The 21140-nt window shown below is 42.8% G+C and overlaps 1 protein-coding gene across 1 annotated transcript in view; it reads right to left on the bottom strand.

Moving 5' to 3' along the window:
* BRD10 (bromodomain containing 10) overlaps window positions 1–21140 on the bottom strand; it is a 276860-nt gene that overhangs the window by 107612 nt on the left and 148108 nt on the right. The window contains exon 4 of the mRNA XM_085634117.1: window positions 17723–17802. Within this exon, the coding sequence (XP_085490243.1) occupies window positions 17723–17802 (80 nt within the window). The remainder of the gene's footprint in view (window positions 1–17722; window positions 17803–21140) is intronic.

The raw sequence follows: 21140 nt of genomic DNA, 5'->3' as shown, positions 1-21140 counted from the left end.
CCTGCAGACACTGGAGAGGGGGATTAAGGACATAGAGACTACAATTTCAAGGTTTGTTGATGGCAAAACACAGAGTGAACTCCGGGATAAACTCTGGGACTATGTGGACACAGCAGACAGGGAGACAAAATTCAGGGGAAAGTATTGGGTGGCTAGACGCTACAGGGAGGGAGAGAGACCAGGCAAGGCCTTGTCAGAGACTATACGCAAACCTAGATTCTCAAATTATGTACTGGAGGTTGAGGGGCCTAGGGAAGTCGTCTACAGGGACACAGCCGACATCCTTACCATATTCCGGGCCCACTATTCCGATTTGTACACTGCAGGGCGAAAAGACACACTCGATCTAGACACTTACCTTTCTGATGTGGCATTGGGATGGTTGGGAGACTCCCAGAGGGAATTTTTTAGTGCACCATTTGAACTAGACGAGATCAGGGAAGCTATTATGCAAATGCGATCCGGGAAGTCACCTGGGCTGGATGGGTTTCCCATTGAATTTTACAAAGCATACATTGACCTGCTCGCTCCTATTCTCCAGGAGGTATATGAGGATGCCCTAGAATAGGGTAAACTCCCCCCTCCATGAGAGAAGCACTCATTATCGCATTGCTTAAACCTGGCAAACCACCGGCCTCTTGCGACTCATACAGACCCCTGTCCCTTATTAATTGTGATGCCAAAATTCTTGCTCAGGTCATTGCAAATCGCCTGAGTTTGCTTATGGAAAAATTGGTCCTCCCCGACCAGTCGGGATTTATCCTGGGACGTGCAACCACACAACTTGTGCACACTCTTTACCATACTCCACAATATGGCTCCTGACTTGGCCCTGGCGGCGGTCTTTTCAGACGCCACCAAGGCGTTCGATTCGCTCAAATGGGACTATCTAGCAGGAGTCCTACGAAGAATGGGCTTTCCTCTAGGGTGACCAGACGTCCCGGTTTTCCCGGACGGTCCCCGTTTTTGGAGAAGTGTCCCCGTGTCCCGGCACTTTGCTCCAAGTGAATCAAATGTCCCGGTTTTCGAACAGTGTCCGGGTTAAACACAGAAATGTCCAGTTTTTTCATTATTGTTCAGATTGATTGCACTGCTTACAGCGTGTGATGTCACTTAGGTGAGTGCTGTAAAGGCTGCACACCACTGGAGGTAGTTACTTTTGAGCCACCAAGCAGGACTATTGGTAAAGATACGCTTTTCAGAAATTGACTATTCACCGCTTTCCCATCACTGTTGTGGAATAACAAACTACAGGGTTACAAAAGAAACCTGAAACCAGCCAGGCTTTCTTTCCTAAAATCAAATAATAAATGCACGGTTCCTAAAACAAAAGACCACAACCCCTTAATGACAAGGCATCTTTTTCACATAACAGTCCTTGCTTACTAAAGTACATGGAGCTGTGGTGAAAAAGCTAAAAAAAAAAAAAAACGTACAGGGGTGTAACGCAGGCCCCTGCGGAGCAAAGGTGGTTGGGGCAACACTTCGAGGGGTCCCTAGCCCATGAGGGCCCCCCTTTCGGCCCAATGACAATTAATATCTCTGAGAAATGCAGTGGTAGCTGGTGATGTTTTAAAGTGGGGCATAAAAGTCTGTCTTGAACTCCATGTGGCGAGTGATCCCTATTCTTACAATTCTGGAGACCAAAACAGTGATCCTTGCAGCAGAGACTGTAACCCACTGAACTACCTTAACAAAAATAATGAGGTTTCAATCCAAATGTTTCTTAAAGTAACCAGCCGCCGCCACTGCCGTGCTGCTGCTCAGCCCTGGGCCCTTGTCAGCACATCTGAGCAGCAACACATGGTGATTTAGAAAAACACGGTTTGGATGCGCTGTGTCCTCCAGGCTTTGTATTAAGTAGAGAATGGCTTTTTTTGGGAGGATGTTATTGAGGTTGTTGGAGACGATACAAGATCGTGTTTATCCAGTTGGTATGACCATCTTTAAATTACACAGGTACATTTACCTACAATTTTAGTCACAGGGAGACAAAGTCATGCAGTGATATTCACGTTCAAACTCAAATTCCCAAGTTGCATTGTCGGCAGCTTAGCCGCTGAATCAAAGCTCCTGCCAATTATGCCACTTTGCATATTGCAGCAGCACCTATAGACTGTACACTCTGTTTTTTGTTGTTTTAGTGGTGATATGTTTTTTTACTAAAAAAATGGTAGTTCTTGTTAGATGAGAGAACATCAGAGGAACTAGATTTGACTTAGAATCCTTTAATATGTCACTTTCTTGGCTCTGGATGTTTGAAATTCCCTGTGTCTTAGTGGGAAGGGTTAGTTGCATCTCTCCTCCCCAGATTACCGACACTCATATATATTACTTCAGTTCCGCTCCAAATAGCAGACCACAGACACTCGCAGATCACATTAGGTCTCCTGAGTCTCAGTCACTTTCAATCCCTCATTAATTAAACAACTCACACCGAAAATTGTATTGTAGTAGCTACTATGTAGTGCTTCACACACCTTGCGAGGAGCTATGAAACTCAACAACCCCTACAAATACAACATCCTCTACCTAGGTTATCATATTCTTACTGCTTCAGCACCTCGTCAGGGTATAAACCGCTATAAAAAATGAAACTATGATGCAATACCACCTCCTAGCCACATCTTCCTCTACACCGTTGGTACTCGTAGTACGGCCCACGAGTCGCCAGCGGCCCGGCAGGCCTTTCTTGGCAGCCCACGGACCATTCAGGTAATGTACCCATGGCCCCCCAGAGGGAGAGTGGATAGAGGGAATAATGACAGAATCCCAAGTTTTGAGTGCAGCAGGTCAGGCAGAGATTCCACCAATACCTAGCTCCAAAAGTCGCTAAGTCTCTGGCATGTTGCCAAATTCCTACAACCCAATGCAGATGCTATGAAGTAGTCCACATCCACAGCTGAACAACAAAGTACTCAAAATCCAATGAGGTCTCAAAATGGATCATCTCCCAAGACGTTTAAGACTTTCACTGATTTCAACCAGGACCAATGACAGTGCCTGAGTGGGGAAGAGGAGTGCTATCTTGGCCCAGTCCTGGAAGTGGACAAGAGTGGATTGTATGTAGACAGAGAGGTTAACAGACATCCTGTATCTTTCCTAGCAGACACAGGAGCCACTCATTCAACGGTTAGAACAGATTAGGTTCTTAACCTAGCCCTCTCGGGAAAGGAAGTCTAAGTTGTAGGTATTACTAATCAACAGAGTACCAATCAAATTACTGCCCCTCTTCCAGTAAAAATAGGAGACATCAAGGAGTAAAATCAGTTCACGACTGTAGTCCTGTAAACTTGTTAGTTTGAGACCTCCTTTATAAACTCAACTACATCATCTATTGCACGAAGAACGGGGTCGAAACTGAAGCCCAAGCAGCCGATGCTGAATTCAAATCACAGTCGCCGGAACTTGTCGTCAGGTTATACCCGGTTAGTACATATGAGGACCGACTAGTTGATCTGAGAGAAACAGGGAGGATGTCTGGGATTTCACAGGGAGATATATTTGGTTGGTCAAAGGTGCCAACCCCCTAAACATCGCCCTCTGACCCAATAAAGTTTTTCCACAGACCCGTCCATATAAAATGAATACAGAAGCCGTTAGTCGTTCCTCTTTTTCCACTCTTGATTATGTTTTGGTTTCTGATTCTATAAGAAAACTTTTCTCTCAGTTTGAGATTATTATTTATGCTTTTAGTGACCATGCTGCAATCACCTTCTCTATCCCCTCTTTAGTGAAAAGGTAATGTTCACTTAAATTGCATATAAATGCAGTAATAGCAAGAGAGAATGGAATTGTTCTGAAATGGGAGAGAGTTGATAGTTGAGAGTGAAGTTTTTGGATAATTTAGTCTCTAATCGAGTAGCAGAGAAAATAGTATGCCTAGACCCTCTATCTGATGATGACATTGGCACAGCTTTCGAGCAGATATTACTGGAAGTTAAGAAGAATTTAACTCTATCCATACGCAATAGACACCATAAAAAATGTAACTGGTTTGATGAGGATTGCAAAAAATCACAAAAAAAAAATCTTCTTGTGGCTTTAAAATCTAAACCTCGGAACTCATCCTTGGCATTATGTTGAAAAGTTATATTAAAAAGTGTGAAGCATTTTTGTTACCTTTATACAAACGAAGACGACATTATAAACACCTGAAAAACCAGATTAAAAAAGATTTTAACATAAAAAATGTCTTCTACTTTTTTTGTACTTGCACAGCTGGCAACTTTTTCCTGCACTGAGTGGTATTGTGTGGAGTTTATGTTGCATTCAGTAGAGTGTGATTATGAGGCGTGTAATTATGTGGCACTGAGTGGTTCTTGGAGTGTATGTTGCATTGAGTGCAATCTAATTATGTATCATATAATTATGTGGCACTGTGTGGTATTATGTGGAGTGTATTTATGTTGCATTGAGTAGAGTGTAAGTATGAGGCGTGTAATTATATGGCACTGAGTGGTATTATGTGGAGTGTATTTATGTTGCATTGAGTAGAGTGTAATTAAGTGGCGTGTAATTATGTGGCACTGAGTGGTATTATGGGGAGTGTATGTTGTATTCAGTAGAGTGTAATTATGTGGCGTGTAATTATGTGGCCCTGAGTGGTATTATTTGGAGTGTATGTTGCATTGAGTACAGTGTAATTATGTAGCAAGTAATTATGTGGGACTGAGGTATTGTGTGGAGTGTATGTTGCATTCAGTAGAGTGTAATTATGTGGCGTGTAATTATGTGGCGTGTAATTATGTGGCGTGTAATTATGTGGCGTGTAATTATGTGGCGTGTAATTATGTGGCACTGAGTGGTATTTGGAGTGTATTGAGTGTAATGTAATTATGTAGCATATAATTATGTGGCACTGTGTGGTATTATGTGGAGTGTATTTGTGTTGCATTGAGTAGAGTGTAATTATGTGGCGTGTAATTATGTGGCACTGAGTGGTATTATTTGGAGTGTATGTTGCATTGAGTGCAGTGTAATTAGGTAGCAAATAAATATGTGGCACTGAGTGGTATTGTGTGGAGGGTATATTGCATTTAGTAGAGTGTAATTATGTGGCGTGTAATTATGTGCAACTGAGTGGTAGTAGGAGTGTATGTTGCATTGAGCGCAATGTAATTATGTAGCATATAATTAAGTTGCACTGTGTGGTATTATGTGGAGTGTATTTAGACCTATTGCATTGCGGATGCTTGTTCCTTCTTCCATTACTGATGCGCAGACCTATGTACCTATGCATCAGTAGAGTCCCAAAGTGGCTGCGAAGGAGTGACCTTTGCATCAGGCTCCTGTAAGGCTGTCGTCACCTTAAGGCAATGACGTGTTCTCCAGTGCTGACTTGTCTGTATCTATGGGGTCTTACTCTGCACTTCTGAGATTGTAGTTCCTGTGACTCTGAGAATTTGGAGAGACAGGCAGAGAAAGAGAGCTACAGCCTGCTTTGCTGCTGTAACGCTCACTACCGAGTGCACCATCTTTCATTGACTGGATCTTAATTGCATTTATATAGCGCCTTGTAGCTCGGCGGGTTCTTCCGAACGCTCACCACAGAGAACGAATGAGGGAAACGGGGTAGGGGGAGAGGGAGAGGACTTGTGGGCGAGAGCGAACTCCACCCGGCAGGTTTCAAAGCGCTAGTTGGAAAATAATAAAATATTCTGGATGAGTTTGAAAGTGAGAATGCCGAAAGGGGGAGGAAAAATTGAGAAGGGAGGGGAAAGAGAGAAAAAAGAGAGAGAGAGAGAGAGAGGGGGAGAGAAAAGAGAGAGAGAGAGAGAGAGAGAAAAAAGAAAAGAGAGAGAGAGAGAGAAAAGTGAGAAGAGAGAGAGAAGAGAGAGAGAAAAGTGAGAGAAGAGAGAGAGAGAGAAAGTGAGAGAGAGAGAGATTTAGAGAGAGAGAGAGAGAGAGAGAGAGAGAGAGAGAGAGAGAGAGAGAGAGGGGATTGGCTTTTAAGGAATCAGAAATGAACGGGACAGTAGGTGCTTGCTCGTTACTGTGCATAGGGGCCGGGCGGATTAGGGGAGGGGCTTCACTGGTCAGGACGGTGCATTGAACAGAGGTGGAACCCTTGGATTGCCCACAAGAGCTAACTGATCAAAATTCTGCACGGAACACTAGGGGCGAACTGCTCAGGAGTGTGCACGAAACAGCAAACCGACGTATCAGGATTGTGCACCTAACATAGCAGACTGACATTTTAGGATTGTGCACCTAACATAGCGGGCTCACTGCTCAGGATTATGCACCTAACATAGCGGGCCGACTACTCAGGATTGTACACAGGTAGAGAGAGCATTGCTTTGGATTGTGCACAATTAGATGGGTGAAAACTATTCAGAATTTAGCACCATTTGTTAGGGAGAAAGAAGCCTGCTCAGGATTGTGCACAATTAGGTAGGGAGAACACTGCTCAGGACTTTACATACTTCGGAATAGAGAAGCAGCTCTAACAGTTAAGTCACTAAGAGGGGGGCATAAGTGGGCACACAGCAACCCCACCTATTAAGAGAGGGATGGGCTCCTTAAAGACGGGATGGGATGAATACTCATTGCAAATTCACCAATTCCGGAACAAAACATAATGGGCAGAGTAAAAAATAAAAAACACCAAAGTAAAATAACTTAATCCAGCCAAATCTGTGACGCCTGGTGTAGTCTCCATTCTCAAAGACAAAAACGTAGCCCGAGGCAGTGTTTATAGCCAATTACGGGGTTATAGCTATCACGAGGTTCATTCTTACGGGAAACAAAAAAAGCGAGCACCATCTGTTTCCAATTACCGCCAACGCGATAATTGGAGACAGATAAGGTTGAAGCTCGCGTCCGAGGACCCTAGGCCATCCAACAAACAAGGCGGGACAATCACCCACCTTCCACCAATTGCGTGCTGTGTTTTTAAAAAACACACATGCACAAGCCAATTGCGGGCTCAGAAAAAAAAGCACACGCACGAGCGTGTGTTCAGAGCTCAAAAGCCCTTACTTAATGCCTCGCAGAGCAGCGCATGCGCGCTGGCTCAGGCGAGACCTAAAGAGCAAGGGTATTGAGGCTGAAAGCCCTAAAGGAAGACTGGTGGGGAAATCTGCAAAAGGCTGCATTATTAAAGAGTTCACAGGCGTTTTGGTCTGTGATTAATGCACCGTTCCTAAAAGATGAACGGTGTATGTCTATAGATAATCATGTTGAGCAGGAGGAATGGGTTACGCATTTCGAAGGGCTATTTGGAACTGTTGAAGAGGCAACTATTCAATCTACCTCCATAAGCTTAGCTGGTTTAGGAGGTGGTGCCCAGTTTACGCTGGAAGAAATAAAAGATGCTCTAAATCAGTGCAAACGTGAAAAGGCACCAGGACCAGATGGCGTCCCAATCAATCTTTTTTTAGATAATCGGGACCTTTGGGCCCCACTTTTAACTAATGTTTTTAATAAAATTGCCCAAATTGGTGTTCCTCCCTCAAGAAGAACTACTGTAATTGTCCCTATCTACAAAAAGGGAGAAAGGTCAATCCCGAAAAACTATAGGCCTATATCTTTGATAGACTCCACTGCAAAATTAATGGGCCGGCTGCTTTTAAAAAGGCTTGAGGAATGGGCTCTGGAGAATAATGTTTTAATCCCATGTCAGTTTGGGTCCAGAAAAGGAAAAGGCACTGTGGATCAGTGTCTGAACCTAATAATTGCAAGGTATCCGGCAGCAAAAAAAGGCCATTTATACCTTGCCTTCATGGATCTGTCCGCAGCCTTTGACTGCGTGGCACAGCCTAGGCTCTGGCAGATCATGGAGGCAATGGGGGTGGATATACAGACCATTAATATCATTTGCGATTTCTATTCAGGTGCCTCAGCTCGTGTTCGCTATGGAAAAGTAGGCGAGTGTACTTGGCACTTCCAAATTGGAAGAGGTGTGAGACAGGGGTGCGTTTTAGCGCCCTTTTTATTTGCACTTTACACTAATGATGTCAAATCAGCTTTGCAGAGATCTACCCGAGATGTTCTTTACATTAATTGTCAACAAATACCGATACTCTTGTATGCAGACGATGCAGTGATTTTAGCTCGTACTAGTAATGCGCTCCGCCGATTGGTGGTGGATTATACTAACTTTATGAACAAGCTGGACATCAAAGTGTATTATTCAAAGTCCTTTGTCTTAGTGGCTGGCAGGGCCAAAACAGCAGCATCAACCACAAATCTGTACTGAAGGGGGCAAGTTGGGAGTTTTGGATTCTTAACTATTTAGGGATTATGTTTGATCACCAAAACAACTGGCAAAGCATGTTCATAAATAGGGGGTTACAGATGGAGAAAAATATTGGGGCATTCTTTTAATTTATGAAAAAAGTAGGGTCTAAACCTACAGAAGCAATGAAAAAAGTTAATGAAGCCAAAACGGTATCTGCTGCCTCTTATGGAGCAGCTGTATGGGGCATTAGAGACTCCCCAAAATTACAACTTATAGAAGATACCTTTTTGAAAAATCTTGTTTCACTGCCAAAATCATGCTCTAATTTTAATTGTCACACGGAATTGTGAGTACCTTATATATCTGATAGAATTTCTGTGGCGCCCATCTTAATGTGGCACTCGGTCTGGCGGAAGGAGACTCTCTCGTTAACAAGGGATATAATAAATGATTTCTTGAAGCTTGATGGTGCAAATAATATCAGTTGGTTATGTTATGTTGAATCTACCCTTCAAGCAGGTGGGTTACATCATCTGTTCACAGCTCCCACAACTTGCTGGTCTATTTCTAAGAAAGATTTTTAAAAAAATCATTTGTTATCTAGATTACAGGCAAGGAGGGAAGTCTCCAATTTTAAGATAACAACTGTTGGAGCATTTTTGGAGGTTCCAAGCCTAACGCAAATGGATATGAATGCAATCTATCTTTCGTTCGTCAATAATCTACAACATAGATATATTTTGGTTAGATTTCGACTGAATTATATCCCTTTGATGTTAGGTCCACCTCGTAATACCTATGTAACATCTGAATTGCCATTTTGCACATGTGATGATCAATCTATTCAGAATGATCTGCATTTCTTGTAAATTTTATTGCGAGGAAAGGAAAAGGTTTATTTGCCTCATTATCCGTAAAATGAATTTTAGGCAGTGTCGTGTGGCCCTATATTATCTGCAGTTATTACCCGATCCTTTTTCATGTTTTTCATGGACGTCCATTTTATCGGCTTTAAAAAAGAGACTATCAATTCATCAATCTGATAATTAACTGAAGTATTAACTGAATTGTGTTAATCAGTGTATGTATATATGATTTTTTTATTCTTTTCCTTTAATCTTTTTAATAAGAATAATGCTGTTTTTAATGTGTTTTTTTTTGGTAAGATTGGAAATGGTTTCATCTGTAGAATACTTTTTATGCTATAATTTTGTTGGCGAAAATAAAATTACCTCTGACTGAGTGACTGATTATAGAAGCCATCGCAGGGATCACCCCGTCATTGAGAGGATAATAGAACAAGGCATTTTAAAGGACGTTATTGGAGTTCACACAGCTCGCTGATCATGGCTTTAAATAAACCATACAAAAAGTGGAGGTAAGTTCAGGACTTCCAAAAAATAAGCCAAACCTCCGTTCCATGCTATCTTGTGGCTTCGAACCCCGCTGTAATCCTGTTCCGAATCCTCACCGAGGCCAAGTGGTACACGTTCATTGACCTCTGCCAAGCCTTCTCCTCATTTCCCTTACACGAAGAGAGACAGTTTCTCTTCACGTTCCGGTACCAAGAAAAGACCCTGGAGTGGTATCGTGCTACACAAGGGTATACTGAGAGCCCATCTTATTTTAATCAGATACTTAAAATGAATGTGGAGTCCTGCAGCTACTGTGCAGTTCGATCCTGAGACAGTACATCGATCTTTTGATCACATCGCTAAATACGGAAGCCTCCAAGCAAGACACCATTGCTCTGCACGACCATTTGGATGAGAACGGGCAGAAGGTCTCGCCTGAGAAATTACACAATACTGTCAAAAGGAAGTCATGTACCTGGGACAACAGATAGAAAAGGGAGTGAGGCAAGTGTCTAGTGAAACGCATAGATAGAGACAGCTCTTAAGATGAAGTTCCCAACCACACATAGGGAAGTGCAAATGTTCCTAGGTATGGTTAGCTACTTCCGACAATGGATCCCAAAGTTTTTTTTTTTTCATGAAGCCTTTACTGAGGCTGACACACACCGATGTTAATGACCCAGTACCAATGATGATGAAAGCATGGAAGCCTTCCAGGAACTTAGAAATCTACTTTGTAGTGCACCCGCTTTTGAAATGCCAGACTATATGAAAGAATATGTACCTTTTCCTGAATCAGACCATACCCTTGCTGTTGATCGGTCCTGCTTGAGAGACTGATGTGGTATTATAAGAGCTGCCTATGCTGTATGTACGTTGAGTGGAGTTGTGGAAGGGGCTTACTTGTGCCATGTAACGTCTGCACAAGTAGCTAAAATGATTGCCCATACCAGAGTCTGTGCACTTCAGAAGGTTTAAGAGTCAGAACGAGGTTTCATGACCTTGGGCGATTCTGCCATATGGAAACTACTGGATGCTTTACAATTGTCAAGTGAAATTGCTGTGGTAAAGTGTGCTGCACACAGGAGTGGCAGTGATTTTGTTACCAGAGGCAATCGTTATGCGGATTAAATTGCCCGATATTGTGTTCTTGACTCCAGCACCTTCCACATGGATGAACCATGTAATTCAGAGGGAGGAACTATTTCCAGTATGCTAATGAAAACTGTACATATCTTCAATGAGCTGAGGGAACTGCAACATACTGCTTCAGAGCTAGAGCAGGCCAAATGGGGAAAAGATGGGATGTGTGAAAGAAGCCAGTGACATTTGGGTGTCCAGTGATAAAAAGCCAGTTCTCCCTGCTTCCCTATTGCCCACGACGGAGCGGCACATGCACTTTCCAACACATGTGGGTAGTGATGGAATAGAGTCCACTTTCAGGCTTTATTGGTAAAATACCCATTTCCATACAATGGCAGAAAGCTGTGCAACACTGGCAGAAACAATATGTAGGCAAAAGAGTTGTGGTGACCATGAGCCACATTGTGAAGTCTGATGGTCCCTTCCACCGTCTCCACCTCGATTTAATGGAGATGCCCAATGCAACCAACTGAGGTATATCCTCATCATCGTGTGTTTGTTTTCACAGTGGGTTGAAGTTTATCCCACGAGGAGATGTGACAGCCTAACTGTTGCTAAATTATTGCTGTGGGAGTGGATACCGCGATTTGAGATACCCGTTCATCTTGAATCGGATCAAGGAACTAATTTTAAGAGTGAGGTATTGTAGTTGCTCTGTACAGCCTTAGGGATTGATCAGAAATTCCACTGTAGCTACAGGAATCGGGCATTGTAGAAAGGTTGAATGAATTGATCAAAGCTAAACTGGCTAACATTGCTGAAATGGCCTTATGCTCTTCCTTTGGTGCTAAGGAGTATTCATAGTACCCCCTGTAAGCGAACAAGTTTGTCTTCTCACAAGGTGCTGATGGGGAGAACCATGCAAATTTCTTCCGTTCCCACAACTGCTCGTGACCTTGGTGACTAGGTTCATGTCAAGAATCACATCCGCAAATCTTGCTTGGAGGAAGACTGTAGAGGCCCCTATGAGGTGATACTGGTCACCAATATTGCAGTTAAGTGTGCTGGTCTGTTGAATTGGATATACGCCTCCCACACCAAGAGGGCAAGACAAGGAGTGGAAGAAGCGGAGTCAACATCCACTAACTCCTTGAGTCACCTCAGGCTTGAAGTATCGGAGGCTTAGGAAGATGAGGAAGACCCTTCCGAGGATCCGCAATCTCTATCAGACAGGCTTCACACAGGACGAGAGCCAGATGAAGATGCTGTTATTCCAACGACCACTGTGATATCAACCACTGTACTGCGAATATGCAACCTTCGGGAAAGTAAAACTCATGAAAAGCCAAAACACACCTGCCACGGCCAAAGAGGCAGAGGGCAGTTAGGGACAAGGAAGCTCCACTTCAGAGAGTAAATGAAAATCATCAGAACCAGAGATCTCAAGCACCTCCAAGGACAGAGGCCCAACTGAGGAAGGCTGGCTGAGAACTACAACCACCTGAAAGACTGTTGAAGGCTAAAAAAAGACCAGAGATGATTAGGGAAGAGAGTGAGTTAGAGGAACCAGAACAGGTTGACCAACCTGACACTGTGGATAAAAGCCTAGACTTGACCAGTAACAAACTACTTCAAAAGGAGAGAATGGTCACCCGGAAGTATTTAGACTCAGATTGTACTTATCTTCTCAGATTGTACCTATCTTGCAAAAAGCAACTCAGAATCTGTTGACTGCCTGACATTTATGAACCTCCCAGGGATCAGGATGAGCCACACAAAGAGCACATCAATGTTGATAACTGACAAACGTTGAAAAGGAAGGTCAGAAAGTTAGGGCAATGGTCAGAGGTTGGTAGCTCCTTTAGGCCTCCAGCTGATGCAGAATAAAAATCCATGTAGCTTTCAAAAGAGGATAGTGACGATAGGGTAGAACCTAAAGGACTAACCACCATCACCCAAGTTTCAGATATTTCCGTGATCTAATTCAAACTAACACAGCAAGCAACGGTGCAAAAGTTTGCTGGTCGGTTTGGCAGTTGCCATTTCTGTTCTATGTTTGGATGGCTGTTGGATGTGTATCCGTTGGTAGAGAATGTCCCTAATGCTCTGACAAACTCCACCCTTGAATCTGTAGTCAAACCACCTGCCCACAAGAGTAAGGTCTCACAGGTCCCACAGCACAACAAAGTGTACAGTTATACTGTATATTATTAAATGCTTGATGAAAATGTTAAAGTTATGGAAGTAGTGAGTTGCTTTGTGTGCTCTTACCTTCCAGCCTCCACAGCTGAGTGAGCAGCCTATTTTCATTTACCTTTCTCTTATTCCTTAACTTGCTCTATTTTCTTAAATCTCTTTTATCAACAGTACTCCATTAAACTGTTTTACTCTCATTTTGATGACCCATTAGAAGATGTGCCGATTGTAACCGGTGCAAATCTGTATTTGTGGGCTACTAAATGTTTCTTGTTAATTGAAAGGGCTAAAGTCAAAGGATTAGCGTGAGCATATGATGAAATTCTTCGCCCAGTGACTAATATGAGAGCTACAAACCAGATCATGCGTGAGGTAACAGGTTGACTTAATAAAGATGAAATGTAATTTGTAGATTAACTGAACGAGATGATTAGGGTAGATGAAGAGAAGAGGGAAAGGAAGACAAATGAGCAACACACTACTGGAAAGGGTAAAAAGACCCTAAAGGAGCATTTGGGAGAATCGAAGGAGAAAAACTCAAAGTTATTGAATGAGGTGTTGTAATAATGAATGAAGTGATGATGTTTAAGAATCATCAGGGGCGGGAGGATGTTGTTTTTCTCCTTTTCATATTAAATGCAGTTCACAAATACTTTACTCGGCAAGAAAAAGGCCATAAAAGTAAACAATTAAAACTTTAAAATACGGTTAATACATTGAGAGGGAATAGAATGTCTGTACTGGTGTTTGGAAAAACAACAAAATTAATAAAAACAGATGTAAAAAAAAATAAATACATTGAGAGGGAATACACTTATCCATTACAAAGGGTCTATCAAACAAATAATTACAAATACTGCAACTGATTCAGAAGACATATTTTAAAAAGTCAGGCAACAGATATCAATGAATTGATAAAAATACAACACTCTTGATTATACATATAAAGTATGTTAATAAGGCATATGATACAAATTCCATGTTTAAAATATATTACATAGCTACTGCAAGAGCATCTTCTTCCTATGTCTCATGGCCCCTAACAGAAATCTTGTGACCCCAAAGCACACCACGGGGAGAGTAACATTTGCAGAATAATTAATACAGGTCTAACTTGGGTAAAGTTGGCCTCTCTCAATAGTGGCAGTATAGATTTCTTACGGATTGGGGCATAGAATTAACACCAAAAAAAATGCAAAGTATCCTGTTCCGAGAAACTGTCCCAAGGGCTCAGCTTTAGTGTACCTGGCATTGAATATCCCCTGGAAAAAGCGAAAATCCAAGGCACCTGATTCAACGGAATCTTGTTAGGACAAAGCGATGTTGTACATTGGTAACTGATGACAGGTGGGGCTATAGCTGTGTTGACAGACTTAGGGTAACATACCTTCTCACTGAGGCCTTAGCTAATTCCAAGCCCTCCCTGGTAACCTGCTGCCTGGCCAAAAGTTTCATTTTGACATCCCTGATGGCTGCCGGTCCCATCGGTCTGGTATTGCTGTACAAATCTGGATATCCCAAATCTCTCATTTGTTGTTTAATATATTTCAGCCACGGGATACGAGGCGCCCCATCAAGAGAAATACAGTCCGCTAATACCATCTGGTTCAGGGTGGTAGAGGGACTTGACCAAATCCTTAACCAACGTACCAATGGTGCAACAGCGATGTGATCAGAGATGTACCCCAAGCCAAGCTCTTCATGCAAAATAAAGGCAGGGGTACATGAGGGGACAGCAAGGAGGCAGCATATACATTTATTCTCGGGCCCCTGGATATCCCACACGCCCTTGTAACCCCATACATCACACGCATATGTCACCATGGGTATAAACTTTTCTTTATAAATCTTAAGTAGGGCAGGTATAGGTTTGGTTCCCAACCTTTTGGCAAAATCCCATACAGCCCCAACTGCTCTTGCCATTGTGTTCTTTTTCAATTGCCTTTGTGCAGGTTTAAGCCCTGTGATCATCAAACACCACCCCCAAGTAGGAAAAGGTAGACACTTTCGACAGTTCAGCCCCCCCCCACTCCCTTACAGAAAAACTTAGTCTTGACAGACACTTTTCTACCTATTGTCATTGTGTGGGATTTAGAGAAGTTGGTCGCCAGGTGAAGTGACTCCATTAAACCAATAAAAGCATTATAAACTGAGCTCACGCTAACTTAAACCATATTTACACTTCCCTCTATCTTGCATCAATGTCACAATACATGACCTGATGACTACTCCTGTTGCTTGTTGTCCTAAATAAAGAATTGCAAGCTCTACACTAATAAACAGTGTTCCCAGATACTTTTACCCACACTGCACCTAACCAATGACATCCCAACTGTCTATGGCTATTCTACCAACAATGCATCAATTAGTATGCTTAAATTTACTGTGAAAATGACTGAAATCAAATACAGTACTACCATGAGAGAATCTCTGAATGTATTCTGTAGTAAAATGTTTCTTCTTACTTGTTCCTTTTTGGTGCATGTCCTGAGAACCATGTAATTGTGGAAAACGTATGAAAGTCTTTGTTTAAAATCCTGTGAAAGAAAGTGACATTTTCTGTGCCCCAGAACCCCCTATATCTCACCTTTAGAAGGTGAATCTAAGTCAAATAAAACAGTACTGAGTTATTTTTTCTTATGATTTGTACGCCTTGCTGCTAAACTTACTGATGGCATATTTCATGTATTTTGCCTACTAATTCTTCATCTAAACATTTCAAATGACAACCTTTTACTTTCATTCTTATAAAAATTTTCAGCATTGTTTACTGAATACGATCATAATTGCATTAGTGACGGGCCCAATCGGGGAGCACCAAAGTCTGTATCGGGACTACATTGTTCTTGGTCCTAGCCATTGGTGCGCCTTCTGGTGTGATAATTTAGGACAAGTTTGTGTGCTGAAAATAGTATATCACTTGCTGCAAAGTCATATTTACATGTTACTGCTATAGGGCATCAAAGATTCATGTTCCATCATTGGACCCCACCCATCCTCACTAAACTTCTCCCAAGCAGAATTAAATGTCACAACAGTTGATGCAGCATGCATTGTTGTCGGGATGCATATGCCCTGGCAACTGGTGGCTTCCTGATACGCTACTCATTACACATTTATCAGTTAACCTTGGACTTCCAATCAACCTACTTCTGAATGGATACAGGTCTTTGGTTCAAAGTCTGTCCTTGCACCTTTGCTGGTGTAGGCAATGGCAAATTCAGGCTAAACACATGACGCATAAGCCCCAATGAAAAGAGAATACAAAAAGATTTACGGGAAAGTTTTAAATCAGGAAATTTTAATGTCTAGCATCTGTCACACTACTAGAATATTTTTTGCTGTGTCTTACTTTCCTGTTCCTCAATATATCCGTATCTTTTTACTGTTTAAGAAGTTGGAAAATTCTTACAACATTTGAAAATATTTGCCCAGCATCTCTAGAATGGGGAAGAACTTCTATTAATGTCTCAAATCTCACTGGGCATCACTTGGATGGAGAACAGGCATTTCACGTAGCTTCCATTTCACTTCTTCAACAGATTTCCTCTTCTTTTGAGTTTCTAATATGAAATCTCGAACAAAAAAGATGCAGTTCCTGGTGTAGGCCAGGTCTCCTTGTTTCCTCGTAGCCATGAGGAGGCTTATCTAGTCTTTGTATTGTTGCATTTCCAGCATTACCATCCTTTGCTGCCCTGTGTCTGAGAGTGCTCTATCAATCTGTATTGTTTGTGTACCAACTCCTTATTGCTGAACAATCATGGGACCCATCATTAAAAAAGTCCTCCAGTGGGTGACTCCTATAGAAGACCCAGTAGTCTGCCATTACTCCATGATGTGTCTTACGGAACCAATACTTTTCTCTCATGCTTCCTTAGTGTATTATTGATTGTGCTCATCACAACTACATGCCTGGTCAATCTGCCCTTCCAGTCAGACTTGAAGACCCTTCAACTCTTCTTTCAGCCTCTGCTGATTTGGCCCGTAGTTTGGTCATTGTTATGTCTTAGTAGAATTTTTGTTGTGGATTACACATGTTTTGGAGGGCTATCAGTTTGTTTTCTTCGAGGATCAGCAATTTTACTTTTACCTTTTGGTCTATGTAGGATGGTTTATGTTTAACAGCATGGTAGAACTGTAAACTAATGGGACTCTTTAGTCTGCTGCCCTGGCTCTTCCACCCCAGAGCTTGTTTTTAGTACTGAACTGTGCAGCTTTGTATAAAATGTACAGTAGGCCTCTTATGTAGACTTTTCATGTTCAAATAAAATTCACGTTTTAACATTTTGCTTGGCAGTGCTGTTAATCTTGGACAAAGAGCAACAGGGAAAAAATATAAAGAGAGCACCAATGAGATGGACACTGTGGGGATTCCAACAACAGGGCCATTGTGTGTCAACACCCACTGTTTCAAGTTTTCAGCATGTACTGGAGACTCTTCCACACTCAAAAACTAGATCGCAAGAGAACAAGCAGCATAGGAATCTAAAATATTTAGTGCTACAGAAGTGCATGACAGTAGGTGGAAGAAAAGCCATTGGCACATACAAGTGCTCAAAATTAAAACTTCTGATTTCAAGGTGAACACCAGACCTGTTCTAAAGTTACAACGGTAGTGCTTCTTGGTGTTATTGATAAATGTTCAATGGGAAAACAAGCAATCAAACACACCTATAAATAATTTCAAATTTCTTTCTGTAACTGGTGTGAAAAACGTTTTGAAAGCAAAAAAGCAAAATTAGCTGCTCATTTTCTATCTATTACATACAGCACTGGCCTAACTTCAGTAAACACACAAGAGATTAACCAATATATAAACTGTGCATATGCCAGCTCTTAAACAACATCACTGACTGAAAACTAGCATACTTTGCTTAGTACAATTAGTAAAGAAGTCTTTTACCTGAAATTCTGGTACACCAGGTGACCTTAAAACCGTTTTCCTCTTCTTAGTTATCGTGCGTTTAGATGGAGATTTTTTTCCTGTTAGAAACCGAGGGAGAGAAACTTCACTATGATGCTCATTACATCTCATTAACAAAACTAGAATTATGACAGCTCTCAAAGTTAAAGTATAACTGAACAGATGTCTTGTGGTGACACAAGACTATTAGGAGATACGCTAAGTAAAAGCAAACAGTGGGAAAGGCAGATTTCAGGCAGCTGTATAATTGAAATATTGCAATGCAAATACACACTTAAGTACTTATTCTTGTTACATTTGCGAGTCATAATGTCTATCAAAATGGTCGGACACAATTTGCTGTGTGGGACTGTAGGAAGCTGGCTCTGTATATACTATACCAAAATAAGGTATAGTGTGTACAGAGTTCAGTGGAACCCCAAAGGTTGGCAGAGGTAAAAGTAGATAGCACCTTACTCTTTATGGTAGTGTGGGTGAGTAATAAGGCTTTGTCAGAGGGTAGTGTTTTGTTTTTAAAAATCTTTTTATTAACAATGTTCATGAGACCATTCAGTAGTCAGAGGGTAGTGTTAAGCATTTGTTGTACACACTCAGGCAGCAAATGATGTCACACACTCAAAGACTGAACTCAGACCAATTTGTTTGTATTCAAAAATATTTATTTTATTTCTTAGAACCAAGCCAAGCCTGGGTGCAGGGTGATTTACAGTTCAATGCAAGTTCAAATGCAGTAGGTTGAATTACAGGTAAGCCAAAAATTTGAAATATCTTTACAGTTACTTTACAGATTACAATATAAATTACTTTTTAGATTACTTTTCAGATTACTTTTGCTAATCAGTGTGATATGCCTAGATATCACACTGAGACATTCACTTTTAGCACATATGCAGTTTTTCAATGTAGCATACAAACCAACTCCACACTTGAAACAATTTTCAAGAAAAGCAGTCAATGCAATCCTATGGGAGGAAATGGAGTTATCGGTTTGCAGGTAAGTACTTAGTTGTGGGAGTTGGTATTCTGGGGTTCTCCCAGGGTCAAGGATGCACTCTCAGAACACCCTCAGCGGTACTAGGGCGGTTGGGTGCAGAGTACTGAGGCCAAATGTTATTTAATGGGGGATAGGTGGCTGCTCACGAGCAGGTCACAAGGTTGTGGGAGCAAAGCTCCTGGTGTTAGGCTCGGGGCAAAGGGGGACCTGAGTTAGAACCCAAAGTACACCCGCTGCGGCGGCTAGGTGCAGGGTGCTTTTTTGGCACTGGGTGCCCTGTTGATTTCATTGGGAGTTGCCGGTGTTGGATTTTGGCTGCAGGCTCGGTCCAGGAAGACTTCCAGGCGGAACGAACAGCTGGGGCAGGTAAGTTGGAGGACTCAGGGACATAGGTGCACCTCTGGTTCTCTTCTCCAGGGCTGCTGGACGCAAGGATCTCTTTTGAGGTCGTATTTCACCTTACCGGGCCACTCAAAGTTGGGGGGAGGGTCTCAATGCAGAGGCTGCAGGCGACGTCAGGGAGTCCTGGAGGGCTCAACCCACGGTGGACTCTGGAGCGCTGGGGGACCTCGCTGGGACTGAGTGGGCCACCTGGATTCGGGCTGTAGAAGTCGGGTGCAGGGGTGGTTCTAGGCGTCAGGTTTCAGCAAGCTCAGAGTGTCTTGGTAGCTTCTTTTGAACAGAGCTGCTGTTCACAGGAGATCCGGTATTTCTTGAAAGGAGTCGGTCTTCCCAGGGATCTGGAGGCCGCTGGCTGCATGACAAGGTGACTTTTGGTGCAGGATCTCTGGAAACTGCAGACGGGCCGGTAGGGCTGGGGCCAAGTCAGTTGTACTCTGTAGTCTCCTCTGCTGGACGTCTTCTTTCGTTCTTCTTTTTCGTAGGTTGCGGGAATCTATCTTCATGGTTATGGGCTGCCTAAATACTGTATTTAGGGGGCATTTTAGGGGTCTCTAGGTCAGCAGCCAATGGGCTACTGACCATAGGGTGACTACACCCTAGGTGTGCTCACCCCACGTGGGGGAGTGGGCACAATCCCTAATCCTGATTAAAGAGTGCCTGCCATCTGCAAGATGGCGGGCACTGAAAAGTGCGCTTCACCTCTCCTCCCCCAACTGAGGGGTGAGGTTGGCAGAGGTGGGCACACCTTCTGGGCGGTGCTAGTTTTGCCTGCCTCGCTTCCAGCCAAAAAGGAGGGGAGACAGGAAGGGGGCCTGCTCCTGATAGCAGGTGGGGCTGAGGGTTGCGTTACAAAAGCGGCAAGTCCTTTAAAGCACTCTTGCCACAGATGGCTCTTCCTGGCATGGGAGAGGTGTGACCACCTCCACCCAGGGAAGGCTTTGTTTCTGGGCTCAGGGAGCGAAGGCCCCCACCCCAGGGGTCCAGAAACATGTTTCGTGGTGGCAGGCTGGTGTGTTCCAGTCAGGGAATCCACCAGAGACTGGGCGTTTTTCAGGGGGCATTTCTAAGATGCCCTCTGAGTGCATTTTTCATTAAATCCCACACTGGCATCAGTGTGGGTTTAATGTGCTGAGAAGTTTGATACCAAACTTCCCAGTTTTCAGTAAAGCTGTTATGGCACTGTGGAGTTCTTAATGAATGAATGAATTTATTTATAGAGCGCTACGTTCACTCCAAGGAGCATCTTGGCGCTAGCAGAAAGAAATCAAGATTGTAGCAGCACGTAAGACGAGAGGATAGGTATGAGGGCATTGCACTCATGTCTAGTGTCATTAAAGGGGGAGCACAATACTGTCGGGAGCGGAAAACATCCATGTTTTCAATAGCTTCCTAATGAAACGTTCTGATTGAGCCAATCTCAACTGGAGCGGCAGGACTGTTCCAGGCTCTTGTTCCTAGAACAGCTATGGTTTTGCCTCCTTTTGTTTTCAGCCGGTAGCTGGGGACTGCTAAATAGTTACCCGAGGATGATCGCAAAAGGCGTAGTGGGTATAAGGGCGTATTCTGGACCTAAGATATGTTGGCCCTGATGCTTTTATTGCTTTATAGATGATCAGTAAAACTTTAAACAGGACTCTTTTGTGAATTGGTAGCCAATGCAGTTGTTGAAGTGCTGCTATGGAAGGGGATCCTCTGGGTAGCCTAAGTTCCAGCCTGGCTGCTGCGTTCTGGACCACCTGTAATTTTTTTTAAAACAGCTTTATTTACACCTGCATACAGGCTGTTACAGTAGTCCAAACGCGAAAGAACTAGTGCCACAGCGACTGTTTTCCTAGCGTTCATAGGCATTAGGTCCAGAAACTTTCTTAAGAATTTTATTGTATGGAAACACATGCCTGCTACAGCCAATGCTTGGCTGTGGAAAGTTAGTGAGGGATCAAACTTAATCCCTAGGTTCCGTACTGTGTCTGCAGTGTTTGGAGGTGGAACCATGTTTTCAGG

The sequence above is a fragment of the Triturus cristatus genome, chromosome 2_1 (genome assembly GCF_964204655.1).
Source record: "Triturus cristatus chromosome 2_1, aTriCri1.1, whole genome shotgun sequence".
Lineage (NCBI taxonomy): Eukaryota > Metazoa > Chordata > Amphibia > Caudata > Salamandridae > Triturus > Triturus cristatus.
This window is presented reverse-complemented; position numbering and strand designations above follow the sequence as displayed.